This window comes from Pelodiscus sinensis, chromosome 6, assembly GCF_049634645.1.
Source record: "Pelodiscus sinensis isolate JC-2024 chromosome 6, ASM4963464v1, whole genome shotgun sequence".
Taxonomy (NCBI): domain Eukaryota; kingdom Metazoa; phylum Chordata; order Testudines; family Trionychidae; genus Pelodiscus; species Pelodiscus sinensis.
This window is the reverse complement of record NC_134716.1, coordinates 9,421,265-9,434,641: the sequence shown is the minus strand read 5'-3', so window position 1 is coordinate 9,434,641 and position 13,377 is coordinate 9,421,265. Positions and strand designations below refer to the sequence as shown.

Sequence of the window (13,377 nt, the reverse complement as noted above, 5' to 3'; positions counted from 1 at the left end):
TGAATGGTATGGCTGAGCCACCCCTAGAAAATTCTTTAAGAGGATACAACTTTAATCTACATCTCAATTCAGCTGAATAAGGAGCACAGGAAAGATATTGATAGTTCCACAGAGACAAAGGGAAAAGGGACTGTGCCCCATATCGGAAGTCTATATAGTACACAAACATGTACACTAGGGAACATAAGACCTCCCTGAGGCATGTGATCTATGATGACAGGGACTCCTTTCCAAGGCTTTTGTCAAGTATCAATAAAGGCAAAGGAGGAGGTCTACTGCAAAAAATGACAATTCCTAAAATGTAGAAAATAGAAGAGACTAAGACCTCACAGTATGGAGGTGCGTACAACTACCAAAGAAGTTGGATGTAAAGAAGTTTCATCTCGGTATCTAGGACTTCAGTACAGGCTCAGATTTAGATAATACAGAGGACATAAAGAGTTTAAAAAATGCATTTTATTTAAATCTGATTTAAATACTTTTTAAATGAATCTATTTAAAATTAAACTAGCATTTTGTCATCCTATATTTATAACTAAAAACATACCAGAATTATTAAAATAATTTACATTAAAGACAAAAATTCAAGCCAAACTTATTTGCTATACATTTTCTGAAGAACACACCACAGAACTGGTAGAAATTACTGACAAAGCACCTGAAGCCAGAGTTGATTAACAGATAAAAATCAGCTTTTCACAGCAGTAGTCACTTCAAGACGGAACACCTTTATTTCAACGTATTCTAATATTTCAGTGCAATAGCTTGCTCATTCAGAGAATGGTTACCATTTGGAGTTGAAAAAAAGCCAGAGAGCTTGTATTCCTCTTCCAGTTGATGAATATAAATGAGGCCTGAGGATGAGATCCAGTAGTTCTAACATCTTGAAGAGCAGTGACCAGAAATAATCAGAATCATAGAACACTAGAACTGGAAGGGACCTCGAGAGGTCATCAAGTCCAGTCCCCTGCCCTCATGGCAGGACTCAGTACCATCTAGACCATCCCTGACAGATGTCTATCTAACCTGCTCTTAAATATCTCCAGAGATGGAGATTCCACAACCTCCCTAGGCAACTGTCATGGCTCCTTCCCCACTCTGGCATGATAAATGCAGGAGTGGGGTGTCAGCCGACGGTCAGGGCAGTGAGTCCCTTATGACCGGCTGAAGTTCTTTTAAATTGTGCTTGGTTCTGTTACAGCAACTGAAGGAGTCAGGTTAAAGCTTAAACAGTTACTATTTTATTGTTACAGGGTAAATTTAGCTGTTAAATGCTACTACTGTGTTACAGATAACACAGACACTACAAAGGACAGGACAGAAATTACACTAATAAGTCACTTACAGGTACCATGAAACCCTTTGGTTCTCTGAGCTCTTATTAAATGCATGCAAAATAGACACATAGCAGGTATATATTCTCACCCCTGCGTTCCAGACTTGGCGTGGCCAGCGTCTTTCTCTCAATCCCTCGGGAAGAAGTAGGGCGAGGTTGGGCGTCCCACAGACCTCGGGAGACAATCAATACCTGCCAGCAGGTATAGATGATTGGAGCTCAAATGGGGTGGGCTGCTGAACCTCTTTTATACCCCTTGGGTCATGAAGGCTTCTTCCTAGGCTCAAGTGGCCAATTAGGAAAAATGGCTTTGAATGCCAAGTTTCCCACGAAGGGTGCAAAGCATAATTTACACCTGGGAAAATGCAGACAATGGGCACCTCTGGTATGTGATGGGCGAAGATTCCTCTCCTGGGACAGTGCAGGCGTGTCAATTACTGGTACTAGCCATCAGGGCGACGGGAGGTCCCGGGTCGTCAGCTAGCCCATTTACTGTCTGGTTTCTGTTTATGGTAGAGTCAGGGACAGGCAGCACACCTGCGTTCCCAGGGCATCAAAGGCTGACTGCCTTTCTCTTGCTCTCTGGGGGGGGTGGGGAAACAAGATGGGGTTTGTGGAAAAACAAGATGGGGTTTGTGTCTGGCTACATGGGGGCCAGCAAAAGTACCCCAAAAACCTTATCTACCAGGCTTTGGTATAAGATTTTGGGGGGAAGTTTTAACCTAGATTTTAGGGATAAAATCCCGCTGCCACCACCCAAGTATTGATAAGAAAATCAGGGGAAAGATCACTTGGGAAATCTCACCCCTAAAATACAAACCAGGACACAAAAATTAACCAATGCCAGGTTAAGAAAAGAAAAGAGAAAGAACTTTTATCATCAGTACAATATTCCTGTTGAACGCATAATGACTAGATGAAAAAGTAACAAAGTAATATATTCATGGAGGAGAAACCCACCATCAGCGAGGAGCTTAGTTACAAAAGAGAGCAAAAAGCATTTTTAAATGCCCAGACATCAGATCCCATTTCCCAAAACATAAAACAATAAAACCTAACTGATTTATCTAAACTTTACCCTACTTACTGAAGAGTGAAGAGTCTATTCTTGGAGGGAGACACTCTGTCTGTCCCCCTCAGTAGATGGAGAGAAACTGCCCAGGACAAAAGGAGGGAGAAACCAAACATTCCTTTGTCCCAGTTTGAAATTCCTACCTACATTTCTATTGGCTGAATCTACCTGACTTAGGTAAGGTTAACCCCTTAGTTCCCAGGCTGTTGGCTAACCCTCATGATCATGACAGCAACTTATTCCAGTATTTGACCACTCTGATAGTTAGGAACTTTTTCCTAATGTCCAACCTAAACCTCCCTTGCTGCAGTTTAAGCCCATTGCTTCTTGTCCTATCCTCAGAGGCCAAGGAGAATAATTTTTCTCCCTCTTCGTGACACCCTTTTAGATACCTGAAAACTGCTATCATGCCCCTCTCAGTCTTCTCCTTTCCAAACGAAACAAGCCCAATTCTTTCAGTCTTCCTTCATAGGTTATGTTCTCTAGACCTTTAATCATTCTTGTTGTTCTTCTCTGAACCTTCTACAATTTTTCCACATCTTTCTTGAAATGTGGTGCCCAGAATTGGACGCAGTACTCCAACTGAGGCCTAATCAGCGCAGAGTAGAGCGGAAGAATGAATTCTTGTGTCTTGCTCACAACACACCTCGAATCATGTTTGCTTTTTTTTGCAACAGCATCACACTGTTGACTCATATTTAGCTTGTAGTCCACTATGACCACTAAATCCCTTTCTGCAGTTCAATTCACTAAAATGCTTCCTTTGTGTAACAAGTCTTAAATGCAAAACAAGTTTTGATAAACTTTTCTTTTTAAATCCAGCATATGTAAGGTAGTTTTCTTTAACTAATGCATATTTTTTAAATAATAATTTTGTGCATTTTAAGTCAGTTCCAATTTCCATAGTGTGGGGGAGCCTGCATTACCCTGCCTTGGCAGTACCTGGTGATGTCTGCTTTGTCCAAAGTGTAGATTTCTGGCCTGCTCAAGTCTGATATAACAAAGCATGCAGGCAGGGCCCGAGAGTCAGGAATTGTTATGCGTAACAATGCAGATTAAGCATAGTATGCGAGACCACCTCAAGAACACACAGGACAAGCAGCCTTGTACTGGTACTTGTTTCTGATCAGCAAAAAGTACAGATACAGCCATAAAACTGTTAACTGTGCACATAGCAGTGGCATCCTGAGTAGCAGGATCTACCCCAAATAGGGGCGTTGGGCATTTTACATATCCTAAATAATACGTAATCAATTGGTAAATATTATTAGAATGACCAAGTCGCGCTTTGCTATAAATTGGGTTTAGTAAGAACAATCGGTGGGGGCGGGAATAGGCAGGGTTGACCAACACATCCTGCTTGAGGTAACTAGAAGTGATTAGATCCTTCACACCGGCTATGTTCCTATGGGTGGGAAAACATGGAACTACAACCTCCTGCCTGGCACCGTAGGTAGTATACAGGTGAAGTGTAATGAATTAGGCTTTATTATTGTATATAGTAGATCTGTTAGTAACTGCTTTTGAATTGCTTTGCACTGTATTTGCTTTAGAATTTATAGAATTTAAGGTTTAAATTGTATAGTATTTGTTCTTAAGGCTTGTAAACTTAAAAAACTGTATTAACTGCTTAAAGCTTGCAACAAATAAAGTGGTTAAGTAGCCCTGAAGTGTACTGGTTTCCCTTGGAGCTAAAATAAATCAAACCACACGACACACATAAATGCAGCTTAATAAAAATATCACAAGGAAAAATTATTCCAGGCAAATAAGAAATGCATCATTCACTATTTTCTAATGCAATCAAAAATAAAAATTAAGAATTTAAATGTATGTTATACTATATCAACATACCTTTAGGTAAGCTAATTATATATTACATCTTCCAACCAGAACTACCACTAAAGTTAATGTAAAGAAAATATATGGACTTGCAACTCAACTTGCTTCAATGGTTACTAACCAATAAGAATAAATCTTTCTTTAGGAAAAATTACTATAAGATAGAAACTATAAATGTAGAACAGATTAAAATGAATATTTAAATCCAGGTTTCCTGCTTGCTGATTTAAATCAGTTCACTTTATAAAGGAAGACACACAAAAAAGACACTTGTTCTGAAGTGGTAAACAGGTCTTCAGGACACGTAAAAGCAGGTTTATTTGATTAACAAGATGTTATCTTTGTCAACAATACTGGGATGAATGGTACCTATTATCTAATATAAGTAAGGCTTAATATACACCACACCAACAGGCACCATGTGCACAATACATGTAAAATGTGTACAATACAAATAAATGTTAGGAAGTTAACAGTCCCACAATTTTGCTCTCTCACATCAAGCATTGCACAACACTTTACAAAGATGAAGTCAACTTTGGCATTAGAAAATAGGAAACTTGTCAAAGCAAAGATGCATTAATACTTTGTACCAAGTACAGTTAGGGAGTACTTCCATGGTTCATCAACACTTGGAATGTGGTACTCAAATGAGATATGGGACAAAACACAGCAAAGCCAAGACAAAGCTCCCACAAATTATAAGTGGCAAGTAAATAGCTGTGACTCGTAAAAATCATACTATAAATACTATTAACTGAAAAGCATACCTTTGACGTATATCTTCTTTGAAAGATGAACATGCTGCAAAAATTCACTTCCCTGAAGGTGATTGTGTGGGTCTCCTTTTTTGTATTATTGGGCTTACAGACAGTATTTTGACACTACACCCCATAGTCGTCGTAGTAATATTAAGATATGATCATGAAATCACCATGATGCATTTTGGTATAAAATAAGTCACATGACATGCCATTGGAAAAGTTATATTTTGAGGAATAGGATTATCTTACTAGAATGAATGTATTGTTTTTGTAACTGAAGTTACAAATACTATGTATCTGTATTGAAATTGTGCTTAGTCTGCATGGCACACACAAGAAGCCCTTTCTGAGCAAAGAAACCAGACAATGCTGATGGACAAACAGTAAAGGCAACGTACTGTGGAATAGTGTAGCGTAACTTTTCTGTGCGAGTTTTGGCCAACCTGTAAGCAATGGCTACTATAACAATTCAAGGGCACGTAGTCAGTCCACGTCTTTGGATTCCATCGTGGGATGTCAGTAAAATTTAAATATTTATATTAAATGGAGATTGCCTATCTCCTAGAACTGGAAGGGACCTTGAAAGGTCATCGAGTCCAGTCCGCTGCCTTCACAGCAGGACCAAGTACCATCCCCGACAAATATTTGCCCCAAATCCCTAAATGGCCTCTGCAAGGACTGAACTCACAACCCTGGGTTTAGCAAGCCAATGCTCAAACCACTGAGCTATCCCTGCCTCTCTGACATAAGAATGACCATACTGGGTCAGACCAAAGGCCCACCTAGCCCAGTATCCTGTCTACCGACAGTGGCCAGCACCAGGTGCCCCAGAGAGGGTGGACCGAAGACAATGATCAAGCGATTTGTCTCCTGCCATCCCTCTCCAGCCTCTGACAACAGAGGCCAAGGACACTATTTTATCCCCTGGCTAACAGCCTTTTATGGACTTAACCTCCATGAAATTATCTAGCTTCTCTTTAAACTTAATTATAGTCCTAGCCTTCACAGCCTTGACCGCCAATTTTCTTCCACTATTTGATCTGAGGAAGTGGGTCTGGCCCATGAAAGCTCATCACTTAATCATAGAATCATAGGACTGGACGGGACCTCAAGAGGTCATCGAGTCCAGCCCCCCGCCCTCAAGGCAGGACCAAGATCAGTCTACACCATCCCTGACAGATGTCTGTCTAACCTGTTCTTAAATATCTCCAGAGAGGGAGATTCCACCACATCCCTTGGCAATTTATTCCAATATTTGACCACCCTCACAGTTAGGAATTTTTTCCTAATGTCCAATCTAAACCTCCCCTGCTGCACTTTAAGCCCATTACTCCTTGTCCTGTCCTCAGAAACCAAGAGAAACAAATTTTCGCCTTCCTCCTTGTGACACCCTTTTAGATATTTGAAAACCGCTATCATGTCCCCCCTTAATCTTCTTTTTTCCAAACGAAACAAGCCCCGTTCATGAAGCCTGGCTTCATAGGTCATGTTTTCTAGACCTTTAATCATTCTTGTCGCTCTTCTCTGTACCCTTTCCAATTTCGCCACATCTTTCTTGAAATGTGGCGCCCAGAACTGGACACAGTACTCCAGCTGAGGCCTAACTAGTGCAGAGTAGAGCGGCAGAATGACTTCACGAGTTTTGCTTACAACACACCTGTTGATACAACCTAGAATCATATTTGCTTTTTTTGCAACAGCATCACACTGTTGACTCATATTCAACTTGTGGTCCACTATGACCCCTAGATCCCTTTCCGCCATGCTCCTTCCTAGACAGTCGCTTCCCATCTTCTATGTATGGAACTGATTGTTCCTTCCTAAGTGGAGCACTTTGCATTTCTCTTTATTAAACCTCATCCTGTTTACCTCTGACTATTTCTCTAACTTGCTAAGGTCATTTTGAATTATGTCCCTATCCTCCAAAGAAGTTGCAACCCCACCCAGTTTGGTATCATCTGCAAACTTAATAAGCGTACTCTCTATCCCAATATCTACATCATTGATGAAGATATTGAACAGTACGGGTCCCAGAACAGACCCTTGAGGAACTCCACTTGTTATCCCTTTCCAGCAGGATTTAGCACCGTGAACAACAACTCTCTGACTATGGTTATCCAGCCAATTATGCACCCACCTTATCGTGGCCCTATCTAAGATATATTTGCCTAGTTTATCAATAAGAATATCATGCGAGACCGTATCAAATGCCTTACTAAAGTCTAGGTATATGACATCCACCGCTTCTAATAAACCATCTTGTTAGTCTTTAAAGTGCTACATAGTCCTGGTTTTTTGTTATATCTAAATACAGACCTCAAACTAATCTAAAACTCTGTTAACTTTAGCAAGAAAATAATTTAAGAGCTGAATTTTGCAGTACTTCAGATTAAAGTCAGAGTCAACCATGAAAGTATTAAACCACAAAACTGTCACCTATTCCATCATTAATAAAATCTAAATTATTGGAAATTGCCATTTTTTTCAACTATTAAGTCTGAGAAGTATCTTGATGTAGAGAGCTAGCCTTGCCTTATTGTACAATCTACATATATACAAACATCCCACTCACTGTTAGGTTTAGGTTTTTCAGATGCATATGGTAATGGCTCCCACAGCACAACCACATTTTTAAGTGACATGGGAAGAGCTGAATACCCAAAGAAGCAGGTAGTCTTAAAGAACCAGATCTCTTTGGCTAGTGTTGCCGCCTCAGAATTATTTCCATCTCTCTCAATCTTCTGAAGCACTCTTAAAAACAGAATGGGAGGAAAGCATAAAGAATGGGCTCCTGGGAATCTCTACAGATATTACTGGTTTGATCGTGCTATTAAGAGGAGGTAATTGTTGGCCCACTACGTAAAATTTTCAGTGACTTCACCAGTGCTGAAAAAATTATTTCAGGTTTTGCAGTGCCGTGTCTCTATTTGTAGGTGCCACAGCTCTGTAGTAGATCTTTGTTCAAGTTTCAAGCAATCAGGAAACATGTTCACCAATCTGAATGGGTTTCTCAGGTTCTAAAGGGGGAGGTGGGTGTATGTTGATTAGTTATAGAATACAACACTACTCATTAATTCCCACAAGGATCACTACAGAATGAATCCAGGCACCTTTGCTCACTAAGAGCCTGACTTTCCTGTCTCTCTAGGAATCTAAGACTTGGGGGCCTGCTCACAGAGAGGTTACATGAGTGTGTGCACAACGTTAAATTTTCTGTAACTGTGCTAACATTGCTAAGCTATAAAAGCATCATAAATTTATTATTTTAAAAGAAATACCTGTAGCTGGAGTAGAATTGCTCATGGTAAAAGGCCCGTTAGTGATACTTGAAGAAAGAAGCTCGTCAGATCCACGCTGAAAACATAAAATACAAGATTATCAGAAAGGCATTCCTAGGCAAAAATCCACCTCTTAACAGAACTAACAAATTACTGTAATCAGGTACTCAGTTTTACATTTCATAATTTCTTTTTAACATTACCCATCACATTATCTATTTTTTTGTGTGAGATATTTAAGAACATGCACTAATATTCCAACAAGAAAGAGAACAAATGCAAATATCAGCCAGCCATATCACACTGGTTGGCCCTTAAAATTCAAGGTGCTAATGTTTTCTGAAAATGAGCTGAGCTATATTAAACCATAGACTGACAAATCTATTGCCTATTCTAAGCCATTGCTTATAAATACACTTTCTATTTCTTTCTCATAAGAACGGCCATATTAAGTCAGACGTCCATCTAGCCCAGTATCTTGTCTGCTGACAGCGGCCGATAACGCAGAGGGAGGGAACCGAACGGGTAATCCTCACATGATCCCTCCCGTTACCCACTATGAGAGGCAGCAAATGGGGGGGCGAGGAGCCGGTGCTGTGGTGAGTGGACTTAAAAGCCGTCTCTGTGATGCTGCCTGCCCCCCTCCTGTTAACCTCTATCAGAGGCAGCAGGGGGGAAGGTAGGGGAGGTTACCGTGAAGCCATCACTGCCTGTAGCATGCCAAGGGTCCACGGACAGGGGCTGCTGCAGCCTCCAAGCAGCCCCTGTTTGCGGCAATCCAGGCTGGTGTTGTCTGTTGGTGGAGGCTAGGGATTGCTCTGGTAGCAGCCCCTACCTGCAGCCAGCCCTAGCCACTGTAAACAGGGGCCGGTGAACTGAGCACGAGCTGGGATCAAGCAGTCTTGGCTTGTGCTGATCCAGGACACTGCCCCTCTGCATTTTAAATGTCATACGAGCCCAGAAGCATTTATTACTTTTAAAATGCAGAGCCGCAGCATGGGTGGCTCCCAGAGCCAGCGCGAGCCGGGACTACACAGTTAGATAACCACAATTTAACATCCTTAACTGAATAAGACAGAGAATATCTTATTGCCTATATATATATATATCCCATGCCCACATCTTGAATACTGCATACAAACGTGGTAGCCTCATCTCAAAAAAGATATATTGGCATTGGAAAAGATTGGAAAAGGGCACATCTTAACAGTTTCATGACTATTCCACAATCCCTGGGGGCAGGGATTGCAGTCAGCGTGCTCCCAGCCCCACTCCTGTGGAACCCCCTGCCCCTCTCTGTATCAGTGTGGGGAGGCAGCAGCAGCTCCTGTCCACTGGGGTCTGAGCTCCCCCACAGATCCCCCACTGACAGGGGCTGCTGCTGTGGAGCAAACACCAGACAGAGGCTGCTTCGCGGCAGCTCCCCTGCCCACCCCTGTGCTGCTGCCTCTGATTGCAGGGCGGGGAACAGGCAACACTGAAGAGCTGGTGTTGGGGGGACCAACTTTTAAGCCAGCTATTCCCAGCACCGGCTCCTACCTGCCTCTGCTCTGTAGGAGGCAGCAAGTGAGGGTGGGGCAGGCAGGTGTGCAGAGCCAGCTTCCTGCACATATAGGATCCCGCATGCCCCCCTAAATCCTCCGCACTACTGCCTCTCTAACAGAGGCAGCAGCCTGGGGCTGGGGGTGAAAGGCAGATGGATCTAGTGTTTGGGGGGAACTTGCTTAAAGCCAGCTCCTCAAGAGCAATGGCTCCCGCTCTCCCCTTCTTGCTGCCTCTGCTACAGAGGCAGCAAGGAGGGAAATGTGTGTAGTCAACAAGATTAAGCCAAGATTTATCAGTTAATTGTGTAGTCAATTACACGCTAACATCCCTAAACTCACATAATCCCTGCCCCGAAGAGCTAATTTACACTCATCCCTCAAAACAACCATTTGAGAACTAGATCTGTACTGTCAGAGGAAATGCTTTCTGGAAAGTTAGTTTCCAAAGAATGAATCAACAGCCAAAGCCCAGATATTTAGATTGCTCTCTCCGCATCTTTAACGCTCATTCAGGTTTCATATGGAGGCCTGGACGGTAACACAAAGCTAGGCTGATAAGTGTCACTTTTCAGAGGGGTAGCCATGTTTGTTTTTGCTGAAACAGATTATCAGGAGTCCTGTGGTAATTTAAAGACTAACAAATGTATATAGACATAGCTTTCGTAGGCTGGAGTCCCCGTCTTCAGATGCATGAAGCTGAAGCTTCACTTTGGCAGGGATGTGTACACATGCAAAAATGGGTGCTAACAAGGCCAATTCAATTAGTGTGGACGTGGATCACTCCCAACAATCGATGAGAAGGTGAGAGGACCAGAAGGAGGGAAATTACTTTTTCTAGTGATCTAGCCACTCAGTATACAGGCCCAATATGAGTGTCAAATTTGCATGTGAATTTTTTTTGCAACTTTCAAGTCTGTTACTGAGTATCCAGGGAGGATGAAGTGGTCTCCTACTGGTTTTTGCTGACAGTGATAACAGAACATGGCTAAGATGCCACTGAGGTCTAGATCTAAAAATGTGAGACACAATCCTGAGCAAGTGCTCCATAAATTGTTCAGACACTGGGTGAGTAAAATAAAGAAGAAAACACTAATCACTGCTAAGTTTGCCCACAGCTAACGAAAGGCTAGACCTGAATTATTTCAGGACAGTAAACAGTCTAGGATGACAGGAATACTCTAGCAAATGTCAGAAGAAACACCCCCAGATCTAAAAGCACCTCCTTTGATCTAGGTGGTAGGTTGGAGTAGAATCATTTCTATTTTGGTTAAGGATCTCCTGAACAATGGCAAAGCATGAGGATTCTATTTCCAATGCTCTGAAGCGGAGTGAGCCTGGGTTGGGCTGCTGCTTGATTTCCCCCGCCCTGGATTATGAGACACAGAAATGGGCGTGTACTGATAAATGACTATATGGACATCATTACAAGATCCATCAGCCAGAACTGGATGGGCCAGAACAGTGGTAGGAAGATGATGGTTCTGTTGTGACAAATCTTCCCTATGACTTGTGTTAGTAGGGGAACTAAGGAGGAAAAGTGCATCTTATACTTATCAAGGACAACAGGAGAGCATCATCCTGGGAATCATGACCCATGGCTCCCATAGGAAAAGACAGGGGATGTTTTTCTGTTCACTTGGGATATAAAAGAGGTCCCATAACAGAGTATTCCCACTGCATAAATATCTTAGGACTTGTGTAGCTCCCATTCATGGTATGCAGAGAAGCTTCTGCTTAATCAGTGCGCCAGGGAGTTATGAACATCAAGGAAGTACAAACCCATGCAGTCTCTGTTTGGCTAGTGAGTTGAGTAGAGCCAAACTTGCAGACACTGAAAGTGGAGTCTGGCAAACATCACCACATAGGTACTTCTGATCATTTGGCCTAACAGCGATAGACACTGACGCACCATAGCTTGTGGTTTACAGGTAACAGAGAAAGTTTTCACCTTGTGCAGTCTGGAGGGGTCATGATGCAAACTTGATAACATTGTCTGATACAATTTAAGACCCACTTGGGCAGCCTTTGGGCTGATATTGCTGAGCCCTTGGACCTTTCCTCGATGGAGAGGAAAAGCCATGGGGACTTCCTAAAGGCTTTAGAGAAGCTCAGGATACTTCAGATGTCTTGATGAGAAAGAAGGTTGAGATAGAAGACAGGAATGTGAATCAATCGATTCTTGTGAAATAAGGAGGTTATTTTAAGGATGAATTTTGGAGGGGTTCTGAGCACATGGTTGTCTGGAAAAAACACTGTAGGAAGGGAATGTGTCATCAGAACCACTCTTTCCTATTCTGCCCCAGTCATCTCTATCAGGAAGACCATTTTCATGGATAAATATAGCAGCAAACAGGTGTGTTCAAGGGAGGTCTAGTCAGAAGAGGGGAGAAAAGGCTTTCTATAAGCCTTAAGGAACCTCTTATTAATGGGTGTGACAGCAATAAGTACCCTTCTACAGGCTGGCGGAAAGCTGTTCTAGCTGTTAGGTGGCCCCAAACAGAGCTAGCTTAGAGATGGGCCCAAGCTTTTTAAAGTGAATGCATAGTCTAGGATATGGAGAAGAATCTTGGATGGTGGAGAAATTTGTTGAGACATGAACTAAATCTGAAACCTGGACCATCTCTGCACGTAGAGTATTACATCAAGGACTTTCTATAAAAGAACCTCTTGTATATTCCTTGATCAGGAGCTTTTTAGGTATTAGAACCAATGTGGGATGTAGGACACATCCTCTGTTCTGAAAAAGGATATACAGAATAGCTGGAAGAGAGATAAGCATGCAAAACACAAGCTGTGAAAATGGAAGGGAATCAGGTATGTCTCGGACAAGTAAGAGTAATCAGAATTGATGGGAACGCCATCCCTTTATTTTCAGCAAGACATTCTACTGTAAGGAAAAAGAGGAAAAGCCATTCAGAAGGTCCCTGTCTCAGAGAAAGACGAGAACATAGCCCAGAGACTATGGCCCTTTCCCCATTCTGGGGAAAGTAGCATGGACTTAGGTTTTGGTGAGTGGTGAACTGATCTAGGGACCATGATGCCCATCATCTGAATAGATCATAAAGTACTCGTGTGTCTCTTCCACTTGCAGTCGTGAGAGAATTTGTGAATGGCTGTCTGCTAGTGAGTTGTGTGTGCTTGGGAGGTAAGCCACAGACAGCATGACCCTACAGGAGATGTATCAATTCCATAGCCTCGTTTCTTCTGCACATAAAGTGACCTGGCTCTCCCTACCCAATAGACATTAGGATTTTTGAGTGTGATCCTGTGTTTGGTGGGAGGAAATGGGTGCAGGCATTCCTGACCACTCTTCGCTTGAGAAGACTGATGTAAACAGATACCTCCTTTGGCAACTATTTGCCTCATGTTGTGAGGCCGTTCAGATGTGTGACCTACCTTATAAAAGTGATGCTTTAAAGGGGAGGAGCAAAACAGATGTTTGTGAGAAGGGGATCCCCTTATACACATTGACTGGATCTTTCCACCCATTCTAAGAAGTTTTTGACCCTGCTCAGTAGTGATAAGATTTGTCCATCCTGTC

The 13,377-nt window shown here is 42.3% G+C and overlaps 1 protein-coding gene across 4 annotated transcripts in view; it reads right to left on the bottom strand.

Moving 5' to 3' along the window:
* The window catches only part of PTBP3 (polypyrimidine tract binding protein 3), a 100,741-nt gene that overhangs the window by 51,302 nt on the left and 36,062 nt on the right, over window positions 1-13,377 (bottom strand). For all 4 annotated transcript variants that reach the window (XM_075931420.1, XM_075931422.1, XM_075931419.1 and 1 more), the window contains one exon: window positions 8,293-8,368. In XM_075931420.1, coding sequence (XP_075787535.1) covers window positions 8,293-8,317 — 25 coding nt within the window. In that variant the 5' untranslated portion in view covers window positions 8,318-8,368. The remainder of the gene's footprint in view (window positions 1-8,292; window positions 8,369-13,377) is intronic.